Here is a 22520-nt window from a genome sequence, read left to right on the forward strand (position 1 = left end):
ATCAAATGCTCTACTGCCTTTATCCTAAGTTTCCTCCTCAAAGCATTACAGGGAAACAAACAGCAGAATTTCAAAAGGGGAGGACCTTCTAATTCCTCTAGTTTTGTGAAAGTATAAATGTCATGTGCTACCCTTTAATACATGCTAGCCTCCCGTTCTTACAGATGTAGAAACTTCCAAAGGAAAAGTACTTATCTAAATGAAACATGTTTATTTCCTTATATTAATTTTGTACAGATAGCATCTATCTAGGGCAATTTGTATTGGTTTTCTATCTATGGAGGTGACAGCAAGTTTTCTTTTTAGATAAATTTCAATGGGAGTAACTCCATTTAAAGGGAAAAAACCTGATGCAATCTAGAGGTGAAACACAAATGAGGTAAAATATTCTAAAAGTGATTCATCAAAGACTAGAGATTGAGAAATCATGTCCCACACGGTTTCCCCATTTATGAGGGTCAAGAAGGTGTGATTCCAGTGGGGAGATCTGTCAGCCTTTGCCAACCTTTACAAGAGTTCACTGATGTGACACAACCAGCATCACATGGTAACGAGACGCTGGCACATCTTGTGAGGGACACATACCAGTGTGTGCTACAAAAGCAGAGGTCAAAAACTCAAGCCAAAGCAATGCTGGAAACTTAAAACAAACAAAGAAAAACCTTTTATGAAGCAAGATATATTCTTAGTGTTGAGCTGTTCCAACCAAAAAACAATAGTAATAATAATATCTCAAAGGAGGCACTCAGGCAGTGGCTGTATTTACCAAGTATCATCAAGATCTAATCACCCAACTTTTGTTATTCCACCTGCAGTGTAGAGACATGTCACGGCCGCCTGGGAAAATGTACAACTTTCATACCCAGGAGGGAAGCCACACGACTGTCCAAGAGCAGCCTATGAGGCTCACTGTTCAAAGGAAAATGGCTGGGTCTCTTCACAAATAGTTTACAGAATATTTCAGAAGCAACACCTTAGTACTGCCTACAAACCAAAGAAGAAAGAGCCATGCGTTATGTAGCACATCCTTGAAACAGGGAGAGGAGGTTCATTCTGTGGGAATATCTTTGGACTCTGCATCCGTTTGTTCTACTTCAGCTTCCGTGGCATCTGGGGCAGGAGCAGTGACTGTTCTGGCACTTCCACCTCTGCTGCCAGTGTCTCCACCTCACTTCCAGTTTCTGTGTCCCCCCCCTTCTCAGATGCTGTTCCACAGGGCAACTTGTCTTCCAGCGGCTGTTCAGCCTGCAGGTCACTGTTGGCCTCTGCCGTGTCCATGGGGCCGTCCTCTCTGGTGGGCACCTTGCCCTTCTCTGCAGCTGGTGCTCCTTCCCCATCCACATGCCTCATTGTCACCTGATCACACTGGCTAAGACTTCTGCAGCCGCCTCCTCAGGTGTCTCTTCCTTATCCTCACCTCCTACATCGTCATCTCCTTCCATTTCTGGATGACTTCAGATTCATTGGTGAAAGGGTCCTCATCCTTGAGGTATTTTCCCAGCATCTTCACTACATGTGTGCTGTTCAAAACACTCTAAGCCACATGGGGACTTGTTTTCTTGAACTGTTCAGTAGCCAACTGGTGGTTGAGATGGTGGTCAACAGAGTGCAGGGGCCTCTGGGGGAGCTGGTGCTGTGCAGGGATCAGCATGTCACAGGCCAGGTATTGGGCCACCTCAGTCTTCTTGAAGAAGCATTCCTGGCCAATCCTTTTGAAAGAATCAGGTTTTGGTTTTGTGCTTTTCTTCTCCACCAATCCCTGATGCCACTTCTCAATTTTCTCATTCCTGCTTACAATGCATTCCTGAAGGAATTCCACTGTCTGTCAGGTAGCTTGGTACTTATGAACCGCAGCATCTCTTTGTGAAATTTGCTTTGCAGATGCTTCTGGATTTCTTTGTCTTCAAAGTCAGGAAGCTTACACACAGAACAGGCAAACTGAATCCTGCAGGTTGCTCTGTCCTGCATCTTGTCTCTCCTCTTTTGCTTTTCCCTTCTCTTCTTCACTTCCTCATTCTCATCTCCTTCTCTCCTCTCTGCCTCCCTGAGTCACCAAATTCCTCCTCACCCTTGAATTCTTCGTCTCCAGAAGTTACCAGCCACATCATCGTGTTCAGAATAGTCTCCTTCACTGTCATCACGGGCCATCTTGGCATCTGGCTCCTCATACATCTGGAATGGCTTCCATTTCCTGCTCATGCCATCTGGTCCAAAGTGGCCAAACTCTCTCCTCCTGGGCCGGTCCCAATACTGATCCTGCATCCGGGTCTGTGATTGGCCACATACATAAGGCATAGCGTTGTCATAACCGCCTGCCCCCTGCATGCCCATCACACTGTGGTCAGGAGCCATGGACGGGGAGAAGAGGGATGGAGGTGGCCTGCCGGGGGAGGGGCCTCCCAGACCTCATCCACCCACATAATTCAGCTCATTCCAGGGAGCAGAAAGGGGCTCGGAAGAGGCTGAAGGTGGCATGAAGGGGTGGCTGCGCATGAAGGTGCTAGAGTTGCTGCAGTCCTGGAAGCGGCCCTGGCCGTGTCCCCACAGGAAACCATTGAGGAAGCTTTGCTCATAGTCGGGGTCCCAGCAGTCACTGTACTGCCCACCAAAGCTGCCACTGCAGTTGGACCCCAGGTCAGAGTCATAGTTGTAGCTGTAGCTGGGGTGGTAGGGGTTGGGCTCAAGCAGGCAAGGTTTGGAATCATAAGACCTGGATGGCTGGAAGTGGAAGGAGCTATCCTGGTCCTGCATGCCCTCCCCACTGCCTCTGCTCCCGCCCCTACCTCCTTCCTTGGACATCATGTCCAAATGCTGGTTCATCTTGGCAACGAGGGAGTGAGAATTGTCAGTACAGGGTTCTGAGCCATAAGGGACCATGTGCATGGCAGGGTCTCCAGTTGCCAGGCTGCCATCGTTGACTTTGGTGGCCTCCCGTGAGGTTGGGCTGTAGCTGTGGGTGGCTCCTGTGGTGACACTGTTGTTCTGGGTGCCATAACAATTGTAGTTTTCATAATCCTGCCAGCTGGCCATGCCAGTTCCATATGTACCCTGGGTGTTGGCAGGTCCAGTGCTACATGTCTCATAGCCTCCATAGCACTGCTCCATGTCTTCCACCCTTTTACTTTCACTGAGGAAACTAAGGTTCATAGTAGGGTGTTTCTTAAGTCATACAACAAGTTGGTGCAGAGGTGGGAGTAGTGGCAGTCAGATCTCAAAACTCATTGTCTCTTTGAGGGTAAACTTTATAAATACTAATTGTTCCATAGGCTTTTTACTTTACAAATTATAAAAATAAGGCAAAAGCTATGATTTATTGTTAAATGAGAAGAACAAGTTGCAGAAACATGTATATGGCATGATTTCATGTTCTTAAAATACAAAGAACAACTATCTGTATCATCTATCTGTCATCTCTCTCTCTCTCTCTCTCTCTCTCTCTCTCACACACACACACACACACCCCTTTCTTTTATTCATATGTGATTGTATGAAACTGAAGAAAAGAGAGAAAGCAAACACACCAGACTAACACAGGACACTCACAAGAAGGATACAATGAAGGAGTAAGAATAAATGAAGAAAATAGAATTTGGTGAAGTGGTATGTGAAAACAAAGATGGCAAATTTCATTCATACAAGCATGAATACGATGTAGGGGTTGGGAAGATGGTGGCCAGGCCAGTCTGACTGTGCAAGTCCGGGTGTGAGTGAGTGCATGGAAACGCTGGGGTACTTGCTGGTGAGTGAGTGGGCATGTGAATGGCTAACTGAGTGAAGGCTAGGGAGTTAGTGGCCAGGCCGCTCTGGTGCAGCGACTGGTGCCGTAGCTGCGTGGGTTGGGCCCTAATAATTCCCGGGATGCAGAATCCGAGCACCATTTTCTAAAAAATCAACAAAACCCTTCCCGGGAAGAAAATGCTGGGAGAGACTGACTAAGTGGGGGCTCATGAGCAAATGGCTAGCACTCTCCTAGTGAAGCAGCTGGTGCCACAGCTGCTTTTTCTTCTTGGTTTCTAGTCCTTCCCAGGTCACAGAAGCCAAGCACCATTTTGTAAAAAAAAAATGGACAAAAGTTTCGTGCAGAGAAGTGGCGAGGAGAGACTACCGGCTCCAATCTATGCCTCACCACTGCAGCAGGCGAGATTGCCGGCTCCAGGCTTTGCCTCACCACGGCAGTGCCTGGACAGACACTGGCAGCAAGGGTTGTGGAGGGAGCCCTGAGGCAGAGTCTCACCGGAGAAGACGAAAGAGGCATGAAACGGGGCAGGAAAGTGCTCTGAGTTGCTCACTACAGAGCAACAGACCTGATCTCTGTTCAACAGAGCAACAGCCCTGATCAACTACTCAGGGGTTGATCGTGACACAGGGATTATCCTGAAAGCACAAACTTCAGAGAGACCTGATGAGTGCTGAGTCTCAGGTGCCCCATACCCTACCCAGATTCAGCTGTGAGACAAAGGGTGTGGCCAGAAAAAGATGAGGAAGATCTCCAAAGAATCAGTGTTCTGTTCCAAAATAGAACAAATCCAGAGTCAGAATCAGAAAAGAAGAAAGGGCTGAGCCAACATAAGAAGTGAAAGCTTCTCTCACTGACACTGAATAATGGAACTAAAGAGAAAAGCAAGAGATCTGTCACAAATGAGAAAAAAACCAATGAAGACCACAGATAATTTCAAGTGTAACAAAGAGAAAACTCCTAAAAAAATCAGAACTCAGAGTCCAGACAATGGAAGTCACCAAGATTGACCCTAGAATATGACCGGGATTAGGGAATGAATGGAAAGAGTGAATAAGACTCAAGAAAGACAAGATGCAACATGAAAGAACTTGTAACAGAGATTTTGGCAATAAAAAATTTCATCCAGGAAACAAATAACAAGATGACAAGCATGGAAAGCAGAATTAATCTAGCAGAAGAAAGAATCTCAGAACCTGAAGACCAAAACATGGAATTAACCCATTCTGTAAAAAAACATAGGAAACTCAGAAAGAAAGAACAAAGCCTACAAGGGAACCTATGCATGATTGGTATCTCAGAAGAAGAAAGGGAAATGGAGAACACCTTAGAGCAAGTATTCTAGGAGGTAATCCAAGAAAACTTTCCCCATCTCACCAGAGATGTGACCAGCCAAACACAAGAGATACAGAGAACCCCCAGAAGACATTAAATGGAAAGACCAATCCATAGACACATAATAATTCACCTACACAAAGTAGGCACAAAAGAAAAAATTCTAAAGGCACCAGGAGAGAAAGGTCAGACTATCTACCAGGGAAACCCGATCAGAATAGCAGCAGATCTATTGGCAGAAACACTGCAAACAAGAAGGGACTGGAGTCCAATATTCCAAGTCCTCAAAGATAAACAATTTCAACCAAGAATTCCCTACCCAACCAAGCTCAGCTTCATCAGTAATGGAGAATTAAAATCCTTCCCAGACATCCAATCCCTAAAAGATTATGCAGTTTCCAGAAAAGCTCTACAGAAGGCACTTAGAGGTATTAAGCACAGAAGAAAGAAAAAAAAGAATGACCACACACTGTCCAAGAAAACAGTAAAACACAGAATCAACAGAGAATACGTCGCAGCAATAATCTTGAAAACACATACATTCTTCAACCCCAAAGCCAAAAGAAAACATGCAAACAAAGAAAAAACTTTATAAGAACCACATGATAGGGATAAACAATCACATTTCAATAATAGTCTGAATGTGAATGGACTAAGTGTACCACTGAAAAGAAAGAGAAAAGCAAACTGGATATGAAACCATGGGCTGCATTTGCTGCATCCAAGAAACTAATCTCACCACAGGGGATGCGCATAGACTTAAAGTTAAAGGATAGAAAATGAGTTTCCAGGCAAATGGATCACAAAAGAAGACAGGAGTCACAGTCTCAATATCAGACAAAATAATCTTTAAGCTATCAAAAATTTAAAGAGATACAAAAGGACAGTACATAATGATAAAAGATTCAATCCATCAATAAGAAATATTGATCCGAAACATATATGTACCCAACACAGGAGCACCAACATTTATAAAACAACTACTAAGTAAACTAAAAAAAAGATATTGTCTCTAACACTATTATAGCAGGGGACTTCAATACCTCACTAACAACCCTAGATAGATCACTGAGGCAAAAAAATCAACAAGGAGATCCAGAATTTGACACTTGACCAGATGGACTTAGTAGATACCTACAGATTATTTCACCCAACAACCACAGTATATGCATTCTACTCATCACCACATGGAACATACTCCAAGATTGATCACATTCTTGGCTGTAAATCAAGCATAAACAAATTCCATAAAGTTGAAATCTTGCCATGCATATTCTCAGACCACAGTGGAATAAAAATAAACATCAACACCAACAATATTTCCCCAAAGCTCCCAAAGACATGGACACTAAACCTCATGATGCTGAACAACTACTGGGTCAACACTGAAGTCAAAGCAGAAACTAAAACGTTCCTGGAAACAAATGAAAATGAAGAAACATCTTACCAAATGAATTCATGATACCATGAATTCAGTTCTAAGAGAGGAATTTATATCTCTATGAGCATACACATCAAGAAAATGGAAAAGATCATAAATTGAGAGCCTAACAAATCACCTAAGGGAGCTAGAAAAAGAAGACCATCAAACCCCTAATGTTAGCAGACGAATCCAAATCACCAAAATAAGAGCCCAAATATGGGACACAGAAGACAAAAATAACATAGAAAGCATCAACAAAACAAAAAGCTAGTTCTTTGAAAGAATTAGTAAGATTGATTGACCCCTAGCCAATGACCAAGAAAAAGAGAGAAAAAGCCAAAATAAACACAATCAGAAATACAAAAGATCAAATAACAACTGACCCAGAAGAAATACAAAAGATAGCAGAGATTACTATGTATATTTATATGGAAATACACTTGATAACCTAAATGAAATGGAGGACTTTCTGACATCACACAACAAGAGGGCAGTGAGACACTAAATAGACCAATAACAACCCAGTAAATTGACCCTGTCAAAATAAAACTACCTACAAAAAAAAAAAAAAAAAGCCCTGGACTGGATGGCTTTCCAGCAGAATTCTACAAAACGTACAAGGAGGAGCTGATACCAATCCTACTGAAAGTATTCTAGGTAATTGAGAAAGATGGAATTCTCCCCAAAACATTTTATGAAGCTAACAACACACTGATACCCAAACCGGATAAAGATCCAACAAAAAAAGAGAACTGTAGGCCAATATCTTTAAATAATATAGATGTAAAAATTCTCAACAATATTCTAGCAAATCAGATCCAAAAACATATCTCAAAAATCATTCACTATGACAAGTAGGCTTCATCCCCAGGATACAGGGCTGTTTCACCACCTGCAAGACCATAAATGTAATTAAATACATCAACAGACATAAAAACAAGAACCACATGATTATATCATTAGATACAGAAAAAGCCTTTTAAAAATCCAGTATCCCTTCTTGATAGAAAACCTCAAACACATAGGTATGGAAGGAACATACCTCTAAATAGTAAGTGCTATCTACAATAAACCCACAGCTAACATATTGCTAAACAGACAGAAACCAAAAACATTTCCCCTGAAAACTGGAACAAGACAAGGCTGCCCACTTTCACCCCTCTTGTTCAACATTGTGTTGGAAGCCCTAGTTAGGGCAATTAGACAAGAGAAGGAAGTCAGGGGTATCCAAATAGAAAAAGAGGAATACAAATTATCCCTCTTTGCTGACAATATGATCTTATACCCCAAAAATCCAATCAAATCTGTCAAAAACCTGCTTGTACTGATAAAGAACTTGGGCAAAGTGTTGGGGTACAAAATAAATGGGCAAAAGACAGCTGCATTCTTATACACCAACAACAAGCAGGCAGAGAACCAAATAAAAAGCACTATCCCATTCACAACAGACACACACACACACACACACACACACACACACACAAAGAAATACCTTGGCATCTTCCTAACCAGAGAAGTGAAAGACCTTTACAATGAGAACTACTTAGACCTGGAAATGACAATATAGAAATTCATATGGGGCCAAGCTTGGTGGCTCAGCCTGTAATCCCAGCACTTTGGGAGGTCAAGGTGAGTGGATTGCCTGAGCCTACAGGTTCAAGACCAGCCAAGGGCAACTTAGCAAGACCTCCTCTCTACAATAAGTAAAACATTAGCCAGGCGTGGTAGCGCACACCTGTGGTTCTGGCTACTTGGAAGGCTGAGATGGAAGGATTGCTGGAGCCCAGCAGGTTGATGCGGGGGTGGCCATGAGCATGCCAGTGTACTCCAGTCTGGGCGATGGAGTGAGGCTCTAACTCAAAAAGAAAAAAATGAAATTCATATAGAAACATAAACGACCACGAATAGCTAAAACAATCCTTAGCAAAAGAAACAAAGCAGGAAGTATCACACTTCCAGACTTCAAACTTTACTACAAAGCTACAATAATCAAAATAGCCTGGTATTGGTACAAGAACAGGCATACAGACCAATGGAACAGGATAGAGATTCTGGAAACAAAGCCTCAATATCTCAACCAACTCATCTTTGACAAAACCTCCAACAACAACCACTGGGGAGAAGAGAACCTATTCAGTAAATGGTGCTGGGAAAACTGACTGATCGCATGCAGAAGATTGAAACAGGACTCCTACCTATCACATACACAAAAATTAACTCTAAATGGATAAAGACCTAAATGCAAAACCTCAAACTATAAGAATCTTAGAAAATGCAGGAGACACCCTTATGAAAATTGGAACTGGCAACCAATTCCTGATCAAAACCCTAAGTGCCCATACCATAAGAAATAAGATAGACAAGTGGGACCTCAACAATTTGATGAGCTTCTGCAAAACAAAAGAAACTAGTAAGAGAGCAGGGAGACAGCTCAGAGAATGGGATAAAAATATTTGCAAACTGTGTATCTGACAAAGGCCTAACATCTAGGATCAACAAGGAACTCAACTGCACCAAAAGGAAAAAAACAAACAACTCCATTAAAAAATGGGCAAAAGACTTGAATAGACACTTCTCAAAAGAAGATATTTGGGCAGCCAACAGTCACATGAAAAAGTGCTCAACCCCACTCATCATCAGAGAAATGCAAATCAAAACCACATTGAGATACCCCCTAACCCCAGTAAGCATGGCCATTATTAATAAAACAAAAAACAACAGATGCTGGCAAGGATGCAGAGAAATAGGAACACTTCTACACTGCTGGTGGGAATGCAAACTAGTGCAACTTCTCTGGAAGACAGTGTGGCGATTTCTGAAAGAACTAGAAATTGACCTTCAATATGACCAAGCAATCCCCCTATTGGGAATATACCCAGAGGAACTCAAATGATTTTACAAAAAAGATACCTGTACATGCATGTCTGTTGCAGCTCTTTTCACAATAGCAAAAACATGGAAACAACCATGTTGCCCATCAAAGCTGGACTGGATTAAAAAAATGTGGTACATATACACAATGGAATATTATGCAGCCATCAAGAAGGACCAACATATGGACTTCATAGCAACTTGGAATGATTTAGAGTCGCTCAAACTCAGTGATCTATCACAGAAACAAAGAACAGAGTACCGTATGTTCTCACTCATGAGCAGGCCTTGAACAATTATCATAATACTATAAGAAAGGGATTGGCAGTAGTGGGAAACTGCCAGGGGGAGGGTGAGATTGGCAGTTGAATGAAACTTCTAGGGGAGGGAGGGGCACACCTCATCAACAAGGGTACCTGCATTATGAACATTTGTATACCTAACCCTGATTTGTACCGCATATCTTTAAATAAGTAAATAAATAAACATATAAATAAAAAAATGATAACATGTGACTTCTGAAAACATTAATACATAAAAATTGAATGTGCACATAGACAAGGGCTAGAAGGTCACTAGAACAAACACACAGCAAGGACATGAACAAAGGATGGTGTCATGTTGATCACAGGTTGGATTATGGATATTTTAAGTCATGAATCTTAAAAGTTTCTGAAGTAACATAAAAAAATGAAAATTAGTCAAACAGATTCCTTTTTCTTAAAACAGTGAAATATACCTGTTTTGACTCAAAACTGATAAAGAGACTTAATCATGTATTTATAAATAGGATTCACTAAAAAATCTTCATCTGGTTATCAGCATTGATACCTAAGGATTTCATGTTTTACATATAAATGTTTCTATATGTGTGCATTTATGTCTTCATAGAAATATCTCATTTACTAACCATTACATTTGCTTACTAAATTGGGATAGTCTTTTTTATGAAATGCTTTAGACAATGAAAATAATAATATATACCCACTTTTAAAAGTTCAGAAAATTTAGAAGAGAGCAGCAGAAAGTGAAAATCACTGATAATCTTACCCAGAGATATTCATTGTTAACCATTTTGCATACATCCTTCCAGATATTTTTGCATGTATGTATATTCAAAAATGGGAGAATATTTTGCTTTATTATCTCATTTTTTTCAATTAGTAACATATTATGGCTCTATTCCTATGGTAAATATAGATACAATGTCACTTATTATTATTATTATTATCATTATTTTTGAGTCGAAGTCTTACTCTGTTGCCCTGTAAATATAGATACAATGTCACTTATTATTATTATTATTATCATTATTTTTGAGTCGAAGTCTTACTCTGTTGCCCTGGCTGGAGTGCAGTAGCACACTCACAGCCACCCCAGCATCGACCTGCTAGATTCCGATGATCCTTTTGCCTCAGCCTTCCAAGTAGCCGGTACTACAGGTGTGCGCTACCACGCCTGGCTAATTTTTTATTTTATTGTAGAGACGAGGTCTCACCGGGTGGGTCTCGAACCCGTGGGCTCAGGCAATCCACTCACCTCGGCCTTCCCAAGTGCTGGGATTAACAGGCTGACCTACTGAGCCTGTCCACAATGTCACTTTTTATTTATTAGATGTTTAACATTTTATCATCAGGAATTACTGTAATTTATTTTACATATTTTCTATTAATGGTCAACATCTTCATATATATATATTTTTACTCTTGTCCAGTTGCTTCTGTAAGATATATTCCTAAAAGTGCTATTGAATTATAAAATATTTAATTTCCTAGCTCCCTGGAAGTTTATACTTGAGTATCAAAAATACCAGCAGATGAAAATTCCTTTGCTATCAGGACAGAATATCATAGCATCAACCAGTACAAGATATAAAGTTTTTCTCATGAGTCAATGACTTACATTTATCACTTCATTCTTCATTATATTTTAGGAAACAAATTTGTATCTAAAAATAGACTATCTAAAATAGATAGTAGACTTTCAAAGTCTACTATCTTTCACATTACCTCCTATTATTTTTACCGCTTCCTCTCTTGCCAGTATGAGGTCATTAACAGTGAATTTTGTAAAATGCACTGACATCTATATGGTATTTCTTAAGTGTCTAAGAGAAGATTTTTTGCAACTGTTTTCCTTTTTTATTGTGACGTGCAAGAGGTGTATTCTATCAAATAAATTCCTCTCCTCAGGACACTTATTTATATTAGAAATAATGGATCATTATTCATTCTTTGGAAAAGTTTTCTTTTAAGAGAATAATGGATGGAAGGAAAAAGAGAAACCCAGGAAGAGAGATGTCATCTCTTAATGTCTACTATGCATTAAGGATGTAGTTACCTAATTTCTCATTAACATTTCCCAATAATATTGAAGAAAGTAGATATTACTTATTGTAGCTGTTTTCCACTTGAAGAAGACTGAAGAAATGGTTTGCTCAAAGTGACACTGTTAATAATTGTTAGAGTGAGAATTCAAACCCAGGTTACATATTTTGGATTCAACAAAATAAGTTTTCAACAACTTGAGCGTCCTAATGATAGAACATATTGTCTCTGGAAGTCTTGAGCTTAACATACTTCTTGGGAAGTATGTTATCAGATGTTAGTTGATATTGGTTGATCATATATCGAGATGTTATGAAAAATATTCCAGGACTAACAGATGACTGCACTTGCACCTTTCACTAGTCCCTTATATATTTTGTTGACCTAAAAACAATGTACCATTTTTAAACTATTGATACATCATAAGTAAATATTAGATCACAGAATAATGCTCAACTATTTTATACTTAAGGAAAACTGAATTTCACATATGAACATTATCTCTCCTTTCAAAACTAGAGAACTCAGTCATATTTGAGTGATAAAAATTTATATTGTACTAGTTTTAAACACTATTTGGAATGTATGGTGCTAAATAACTTTCAGTGTCTACTGTGCTAAGAATACAATTGTTCAGCTGATTAAACAAGATCTCTTGATAAAGATTAGTGAACTCATACTAGTCTAACAATTACTGAAATTTTTGCTTTTTACGTGAATATTTTATTATTAAGAGATTCCTTAGATTTAATCTATCTGAAAAAAGTTCACTCAGTGAAGTGTTATATAAAATAACAATAAAAATAAATCCTCTCTTGATTAGATGCAACAAGAATGCTTGTTGCTAACCTATTCTACTACCCATCTTCCCCAGTCGGCTCTATTAAAAATAGTACTGTAAAAAGAAATAAAAATCAAAAATAAAATATGCCTGTTAGAAAGCATTTCAGAGAAGCTTTAATGTGTAATTTAACAGTTCATGGAATAAAGAATATTACTGGAGGCAAGGAGAATTCTTCCTTTGAAAATAAGTGAAACCTGGGTTGTCATCAGAGGGTGAGCATTCAGATATGGGAGGTGGGATGTATTCAGGGCTGTGACTCATTTACATGCATGATATGTGGCCTGTGTTCTGGGAGGGCTGGGGGGCTTTAGCTGAAGCTTCTACACTGAGAGATGGCTCAGGAGAGGCGGTTGAGTCCACACTTAAACACTCTCAGTGGACTCCCTTATTGCATGCCAGTACAATGGGACCTGAGAGAAAAAAGCAATAGGTTAGTGTATGTTGTTCTGTGCAAGCAGTGTATTTGATTGAAAGGTGTATGGATTTCAAGAAGAGAAAAAAATCTGCATTTGAAGCATTTGACTTCAACAAGCTACTTAAGTTTTCTGAGTCTTCGTCTAAAAAATGGATAAAATACTTCACTGAGTTGTTTTGAGAATCAAATGCAAATGTGTTCACAGTAGTAAACAGCACATCATCTGTAAGGCTGTGAGAATGCAATACGTTTGAGCTTCCTTATTTGTTTTCATTTCTCTAACAGGGCAACTGTAAGTACGTTTTTTGAAAGTGTTTTCCAGGAGTCTCAAGAGTGATATCCCCATTTCAGCAGGAGGACAGCTGTCAGCTGCGTTTGTGACACATTCACATTGTGACACCTCCCGGTGCAGATCCAGAGCTAAGTGAGCAAACTTCAGGGGCCTGCAAGCACCAGGACATCAGAAAGGAGCAGTCCAGGGTGGGGAAGGTGCTCGCACTTCTCTGCTCAGAAAGGGATCCCCTCCCGGGAAAAGGACAGTTGTGTGAACCCTCCCTGCTCCTGCAGACCGAGGGAGAAGGTGGAGCTTAGACAAGGAGGCCAGAGAGCACTTACTCTGCCTTGGTGACTTCCCCAAAGTTCTAGAAACTGAGACCCTGAACTGGATGAAACCTGGCCCTTAGACTCTAGGAGGAAGCGGGGTTAGCTATGCTTTCAGAGTCATGCATCTTCCAGCACATGACCTGGGAATCATACTCTATCCAATAGACTGTGCCCCGTGATTAAATTCTTTATGATTTCTTTTGAATAGCTTTCATTTATAATTAAAATTTAGCTGGAATTCATACATTGCCAAAAAGTAAGTTTTTAAGATAAGAATCTAAAGTATTTCTCTTTGAATGTAATCTTACCTTAAATATAAGGAAAAAATCCTACCTTAAAAATATACATTTTAGCTAAAAAGTATTTTATACTAATGTATTTGAGGTCAATCTAACATTGACCATCTACCTGCAGTCTGTTCAGTGGAACAAGAAGTTATTAAAACCAGTGTAGAAATAGGAGGGCTTACAAGATTATCTGTCCCTTGTGTATTTTAGAGTCTGGGCACTTGATTACTCTGCACATTTGCTGGTGTGTAATGATAAGCGCACCCTGTGAGCCAATTACTGCCTCTGCTTTACTGAAGTGACCTTCAATCCCTCACAAGATATTCAACCTGATTCTTAGAAAGTGTGAGAATGTGTAGTAGTTCCAGTGAACACAGTACATTTCCTAACTTGAAAGCACTTCCTTGTGATCTGATGACAATGGTTAAGAAATAAAATTTCAAAAAACATTCCACATAAAAGCAACTTAGAATATGAGTAGAGTTATACCTTAACTACAATCCTCAGTGATCAAAAAGACAAGATTTCCCAAGTGTCTTGATGTGTGGTGCACACTCTAATTAGAAAGACTAGTCATGTAAATTAGGGTAAAAAGGCAGGAGAGTTTATGTCTATTGATCACCGGCTACATTCTAGGCTGTAAAGTTGAGCTTTCCTAACCTGCAAATCCAAAATCTGAAATGCTTCAAAAGCCAAGAGTTTGAGTGCCTACATGATGCCACAAGTGGACAATCACACATCTGACCTCAAGCAACAGGACACAGTCAAAACTGGTTCATGCACAAAATTATTTAAAATATTGTATACAATTATCTTCATGCTATGCGAATAAGGCATATGTGAAACATAAATGAATTTTGTGTTTAGACTTGGGTCTCATCCCCAAAATATCTTATCATATATATACAAATATTCTCAAATCTAAAAAAATCTGAAATTCGAAACACTCCTAGTCCCAAGCATTTCTGATAAGAGGTATTCAACTTGATGTAGTATAGTGTATAATGTAAACATGCAGAAGTCTTATAAGATGGATATTAAAAATCTGAGTTTATAGGTGAGGAGGATTATGTCAGGTCAGAAACTGTAAAGCTAGGATTTGAAACCAGGTTCACTTACTTCAAAAGCCGTTCTCAGAAAGAACTCTAAAAATGCAAACCTGGGAGTACGTGAAGATGCAGAACATACTGTCACATCACATATCCAGCACCACCAAGAACAGAGTGTTCTGCATAAGACAAGGTGTTGGATAGAATTGGATACTGTTGCCAGCTCTGATTTGTTTGGCATTTGAATCTGATTTCAAGTGGGAAACCAGACGTATTATTTGTGAAAACTCTGAATTAATATGCTGTGAGGGAGAATCAAAGGAACTGACCTGAAATAAATTCAGTAATGTTTATTTACTTTTATTTATATCTTAGTCCTGGACAGTTGATATTGCTGGGTAAGTTTCAAGCTACTATATAATTGCTCAAGAAATTGAGGAGGAAAAAAGAGGCATTTGATTTCAGTGTGTAAAATGAGTCAGACACTCCACAGAGACAGCTCACACTTTGAGCAGGTTCATATTTACAGAAGTGAAGATGAGGGAGTTCCAGTTCTTTTCCCAGTTCAATAAATATTTTGTTTACAATTGGAAGTGTACGGGTTGAGGGACCCAAATGCTGAAACAAAATGGGCAAGAACACACAAAAGGTAATGCTGATCCCGAGGCCTCATTTCCATTGCTTAGGGGTTCATTCCCCAATGACCTCCTGAGGTCTGAAGCAATGAACACCTTCAGTGCTCATAAAACTGCACAGCTCTATTAAAGTCAGGCATAGTACTTGACTCAGTGGCCATCTAAAGCAATCCCTGTGGCCGGACAACACACACTGCGTACAGCCATCTATACTCTCATTTGTGCTAAATTTGCCTCTCACATATTTCACTGCATGTGCCGTCCCCATGGTCAAGTGAAAAGAGGACACTCAAATTTCACAAAAATAACTTAGACCACTTAAATCAATACATACTAGCTTTTTCCTTTTCTTTACCAGGGTACCCTGGAGTTTTATGCTCTCTTTTAGTGATTCTGGTACCAATTGACTGGTGGGTTTATAGCAACCTGTATTTCAATTCACAGATCACACCAGCTCCAGGGAGTACAGCAGATTTAACATTAAGACTGTAAGAATGGCTGGCATCGTAAGGTTCTTAAAGAAAGGGCTTATGTGTATCAAACTCAGTATGATCAGTGTCAACCATAATGTCTGCATCGCAGCAGGACAAGTTGGGAGCTAAAATTCAGCACATATCTGCATGTGCCAGACTCCAATACGTGTGCCACAGCACGACGCTACAAGGATCCTGGACCAATGGGAAAACAAAGTTGCCTGAGATCAAGCAGCTAGTAAATAACAGAGCTGAGATTTGAATTTACATCTGTCTTATTTTGTCATGTGATTTCTTGACCACACTCAATACCCAAAATATTGTTGTGGAATGCCATCTGCATGGGGTTATCACACCTCTAGGCGAACCTGTTTCTGAGAGGGAAAAGACTGTCACTCCACAAAGCTGTAACTCCCACCGGGCCTAGTCACGGACTGGAATGCCACATGTAAGGTCAGTCGCTTGGCACACCATTAGCGAGCAATTAAGAAATAGGAGGGGAGGCATGTACAGAGCCAGCCTTTGCTGATAGTAGTGATTCTTTGGGGACTCGGTCTCCACTTTCATTGTCATTACCACTGTAGAAAAACAGTAAATAAAGGCAGCGGGTAGGGTGGCAGCATGAGAGGCAAGAAGAGAAGGGTTAAGGGAAAATAATCTGAGGGGTTGTTTACCTCTAAAATGTTCTTAAAAGGCAGCTCTGCCAGAGTAGCATTTTTCACATTTATTCTTATTTTCTTTACAATAATATTTATTACATTTTAATGATCCCAGGGCATTATCTATTAGGTTTTGAGAACATAGTGTTCAACGTTACCCAAGTCTAACTGTGGACGTAAATGTGCAAATCACCATTCCAATAGAGAAGCACTTGTGGGCCTCAGAGTGTAGAGTAGCTCATTATCTTGCTGGGCAGCCCTTCTATCTTTGACTAAAGACAGAATGAGTAATGTTGATAAGAAAAAAAAAACCTTTAAGCTTCATGTCAATCAAAAATTTGTGTTCTCACAACTTCCCTGAAATTATTCTGTGAACGCATCTGAAAGAACAACGTGTGACACATGTTGCCAGGCTGCTTCTCCACATCCTGTAAAAGTTCTTGGTTACCAGTCTTTCTGTGAGACAACTGGCTACATAGTCTATCCCAGAGCTAGTGTACTCCTGTCGCTAAACATATGTATATAATTTTGAGAATTCTTTCATGATTTTTCAATTTTAAAATCTAAAACAAATCTATATTTAAGAAAAAAAATGGTTTGACCTTTTAAAAAATGATCAGTTAACATGGGGCCCAGCTGAGTTAGAATAATATAAGTTCTCACTTGTCCCAGCACAGAAGAAATGAGCCATGTGCTCTTTGACAAAAAAGACAAAAACATACAGTGGGGAAAAAGACACCCTACTCAACAAATGGTACAGGGAAAATTGGATACCCGCATGCAGAAAAATGAAATTTGATCCCTATATCTCCCCATATACAAAACTTAACTAAAGATGGTTCAACGACTTAAATGTCAGACCTGAAATCATAAAAATCCTAGAAGAAAATGTAGGAAAAATTCTTACCCTAGGCAAATAATTTATGGCTAAAACACCAAATACGATGAAAACAAAATAAATAAGTGGGACTTAATTAAACTAAAAAACTTCCGCACAGCAAAAGAGATAATCAACAGAGCAAACAGACCACCTACAAAATGGGAAAAGATATTCGCAAGCTATGCATCTGACAAAGGACTAACATCGAGAATCTGAAATGAACTCAAATAAATCAGCAAGAAAAAAGCAAATAACCCTATTCATAGTGGGCAAATGATAGAAACAGACATCTCTCAAAAGAATATATACAAATGGCCAACAAACGTGAAAAAATGCTCAACATCACTATTTATCAGGTAAATGTAAATTAAAACCACAATGAAATACCACCTTATAGCAGTTAGAATGGCGATTATTCAAAAATCAAAAAGCAATAGATGCTGGCATAGATACAGAGAAAAGGAAACACTTAAGCACTGTTTGTGGGAGTGTAAGTTAGTATAACATCTATGGAAATCGGTATGGAGATTTCTCAAAGAACTAAAAGTAGACCTACCATTTGACCAGGAATCCCACTACAAGGTATGTCCCTAAAGGAACAGAGATTGTTATATTAAAAAGACACCTGCACACGCATGTTCACTGCAGCACAAGTCACAATAGCAAAGATGTGGAATCAACCTAAATGCCCATCAACTGATCAGTGGATATTGAAAATGTGGTATATATACACTACGGAATACTATTCAGCCATCAAAAAGAGGAAATTTGGATGGAATTGAAGACTAACTTCCTAAGTGAACTAACTCAGGAACAGAAAAACAAACACTGCATGTTCTCACTTATAAGCAGGAACTAAACGAGGGATCCTGAAAGACAGAGAGTATGGTGTAACGGACACTGGAGACTCGGAAGGAGGCGGGAGGGAAGGAGTGGAGGGCTGAAAAATCACCTATTGGGCACACTGTGCACAAGTGGGGGTGATGGGCACACTTAAAGCCCAGTCTTCGCCATTGTACAATGCAGCCATGTAACTGAAAACTATTTGTCTCCCCTTAAGCTATTGAAATAATAATAAAGAGAATCACTCTCTAATTCTCCTGTGTTGAAGAGTCACTGAGAGGGCTTGTTTAAGAGGCAGATTTGTCAGGCTCCACCCCAGAAGCACTGACTTGGTAGCATGGGGCTCAGGAATCTTCATTTTTCACCAGTACTGAAAGTGATTCAGATGTAGATGGTCTTCGGACCACATTTTGAGAAAAACTCTGATGTTAGCAGTTGTAATGATGCAGGTAGTTCATTCGGTTTCATGTCAGCAGAAAGGGCCCCTTTTGTAATTGTTCACACATGTCAACTGAGAGAAGCGAAATGAATCACCAGGCTTTTTTATTTGGTGTGCTTGTGTCTGTTGTGAAATACACAAACTTTTCAATGGTGCCGGCTTTACACTGGAATGGCCAATATTGGACCAGCTGTGGGAGCTCCAGACACAATTCGTATCCATTCTGGAGTAATACAAATTCCCTGAATCAGCTACAAAACTCCAACTAGAAAAAAAAATAAGTAATCTTAGATCTGATATGACTTTCTATGCTGAGTTTTAGTAGTAGGGAAGAGGATTCTCAGTAAGGGTAATATATTAAATAGTGATTTCAAAATGAACTATGTGAGATACTCAGCTAGGTACTAGGGGATGCACACAGTTCTTGCCAAACTGGAGCTCATGACTTGGCAGAAGTTGTAATCACTTTGGTCAGATGTATCAATCGTCTCATTGAATGAGAAATAGTAGTGTATTAAGTCATCAGATTCTACAATGCTTTGAAGTACTTCATTCTGAGGTCTGCATAAAGGTGAAATTTCATTTATATATAAGTTTGTGTGTGTGAGTATGTGTGTGTATACTTTAATATATATATTAAAGACAGGGTCTCACTATGCTGCCCAAATTGGTCTCAAATTCCTGGGCTCAATCCATCTTCCTGGCTCAGCCTCCTGAATAGCTGGGGTTACGCGCACCCCACTACTACACCCAGTAAAACTTCATTAATAGAAATTAGCATAGTAAAACAGCACATAGAAAAAAACTCTCAATGTGCTAAATCAACATTCTTATACTTAGTGTTGCTTACAGGTCATGGTTGTTAGCTCTGAGAGTAGAAGGAAATAATTTGTAGCTACTGTTATCATGACAAAATATAAAATTATCTAAAGGTTCCTATCACTTTCTGGATATTTCTTGAGCACATTTATTCATCATATTGTAGATAAAGTTTTCCTTACTTGTGGTCTCACCATTCATCTCTTTCAGTTCACTGTTGATTCCAACATCTATGGAATTCATTATTTTGTCAATCTGTAAGAAACAAAAGCCACGTAAAAGTAGTATTACATTCACTTTGGACACTGTATTTTAAAATAACTTTTCAATGCCAGCAGTATATATTCTTGATATTATTACCACAGCAATATCACAATCAAGAGACTTATAGAGAAAGATTTAAAGGGAAGCAAACATCTTTTGAACCTGTTTTAAAAATATAAATTGTGCCCCCTTTTCTTAAACTTTAAAAATTGGCATGCCTTTTTTTGTGTTTTTTGAAAAAAAGTCTGTACTTGGATGGGATGGTAACTTAGGTACTTGTGTATTCTTTAAACTCAGAAGGGGCTGAGGGTCAGTTTACGTGTGGCAGCCCATGTTTTCTGGCAACTCATCTGCCTGGTGAAGGGTGGGCATAGCCATGGGAACTAAGTTCTAACTAAATGGAGTGACCAACAAGTTGATTAGTGGCATCTAATCACAAGAATCTAGGCATGGAAGCAACTTAATCATAAGAGATAAGATAAATGTTAATTAATCTTGCTCCAAAAAAGGATTTAAGATGTTATTCATAGAATTCATAAATACAAGCCATGGATAAACTTGAAAAAAACTATCCATCGACTAGTATGGAATTTTGGAAAGATGTGACTCTCTACACTATAGCTATTTATGGTTTAATCCCTTTCCTCCTCGTCTCAGCAACCCAACTAAGGCTTCGAAGGACAACGAGCATTACTTAAATATCCCATTTTGTTCACCCTGAAACAGAGGCAGAGATGTAAGTGATGTTTCCAAACAGCTCCATTCAGACTGTCACTATCAGAACCATATCCGTTTCCAGTTCTCAGAATACTCTAGTGACCTACTGTTCTTCAAACCTGATCCAATGGTACAACCTTTTGAGAGACAAAATGTGATTTGTTGGAATGAAATACCAAGAAAATCTGTGGTCCATATCTTGAGGCGGTTTTTTTAGAAAAGGAAGATACTTCATTATCTTACGATGTAGCCCTCCTTAGGGACAAAGGATGCTATGTCATAACCTCACAAGGGCATTTACTTTCCGAATAATCCTATACAATGAAAGACTTCGTCTTTAAGTAAAACTTAAATTGGTGATGCTTGACTGCAAAACATTATTTTCTTTAATGTTTCTCTGTGCTCTCTGGTATCCCATCTGCCTGGTAGAGGGTGGGTTTCTGCTGGTGGGCACTGAATTCCGCAAAAGGGAAATATTAAGTGATATGTATTTACTGTATGGTGCTTGGAGACAAGCCAGGACCACTCTGTTTACCATTAAGGTTAAGATTCTGTGGAGATATTCTGAAAAATATATCCCTTTACAAAAGGGAGACAAGCTAATAAAAAGTTTAGCAAGTAGCAAAATCATACAGTAAAATACCAAGTTTTTTCTCAATTTGTCAGTTACAGAGCTTGGTAAGACAAGATGGGAACGTTCTCTGGAACCTCATAGCTAGTTATTACTTCTGCTTGATATCAATCTCTATGGAAACAATAGAATAACCCATATGTGCAGACTGTATTTGTTTTTATACTTGCTGGGAAATTACCACGTAGTACACATAGAACCTTTTGCTTCTGGTTGTAATTGCATGCATTTGTTAATGATGATGATGATGATGATGATTGCCTCTGAAAGACTTTAAAAGTTGAAAAACCTTTCCACCAACCCCCCTTGACTCCAAAGCCGTATATAAGAACAGCAAGAGGAACAAAGCTTACTTCTTCCCATTCCGATGTGAAGGACGGTGTTCTTTCAGAATTTCCTTTAGAACTATGCTCAGCAGTTGGCGACTCACTCCAGTTAACTCTGGATGTTTTCTCGCGGGACGGGTAGGCAATGAGATCCGAATCGGACTTAGAGACATTTTTTGACAAATGCACGTCGATCAGGGCTCTAGGCAAGGACCTTATTCTCCCCAGAGTACAGGCTCTCTCCACAAATCCCCCTGCGCTCACCACCCACTGGTCCCCACTCCGGGATCCACTCTTGCTAGGTCGTGTGCCTACAATGGTATGGTTTTCGAGTTGGCTGCTTTTTTTGTGAAAAATTGTTCTACTGACCACTTTGGGTTTGATTTTCTTCACTAAACGTTCTGAGTTGTTTTCTGTTGAAGACTGCTTGAGAGGCAAAGGACTGCTTGCCAGACTGACTCCGTCTTGTCCTTCTTCACACTGATCTCTTTTCCTATAGAGGTGGAAAGGATTTTCAGGCGACTCACAGGCTGGCGAGGATCCGTGGAGCAGGCCTGCAAATTGCCCGGGATCGTATTCTTTTGGGGGATCACTGTCCTTCTGCTGAGAGAGGTCATCTGCAAAAGGGAGGAAGAGTGTCAAGACGCTTGTTGATACAGGACTCTGAATGTCACGATGCAATGACTGCACTTAGGAGCTCGAGCAACAGCCACACATTTGATTTACTGCTACACAGCGATATCTTCACTTCATGAGATAACACCCATGACCCTATAGTCCCATGTATAAAACAGATGTGTGTATATGCACCCGTGCGTGTGTGAATCAAGTCTTCCTGATACACCTCAGGGTTCATTAAAAGTATGAAATGTGTATCGGTTAAGTGACTGCATATTCTTCTCCCGCGAGCCAAGGGTGTATATTTTATAGTGAATGAACAAAAT

The 22520-nt window shown here is 39.7% G+C and overlaps 1 protein-coding gene and 1 pseudogene across 1 annotated transcript in view; both read right to left on the minus strand.

Moving 5' to 3' along the window:
- Positions 1-22520, minus strand: part of LOC103258307 (ankyrin repeat and sterile alpha motif domain-containing protein 1B) — a 552345-nt gene that overhangs the window by 435662 nt on the left and 94163 nt on the right. The window contains exons 2-3 of the mRNA XM_008055979.2: positions 21604-22193; positions 19821-19893 (exon numbers count right to left, since the gene is read on the minus strand). Of these exons, the coding sequence (XP_008054170.2) occupies positions 19821-19893; positions 21604-22193 (663 nt within the window). The remainder of the gene's footprint in view (positions 1-19820; positions 19894-21603; positions 22194-22520) is intronic.
- Positions 1049-3105, minus strand: LOC103258306 (annotated as a pseudogene).

Source organism: Carlito syrichta, unplaced genomic scaffold (assembly GCF_000164805.1).
Source record: "Carlito syrichta isolate Samal-C Ts95f unplaced genomic scaffold, Tarsius_syrichta-2.0.1 Scaffold302059, whole genome shotgun sequence".
In the NCBI taxonomy this organism is placed as follows: Eukaryota; Metazoa; Chordata; class Mammalia; order Primates; family Tarsiidae; genus Carlito; species Carlito syrichta.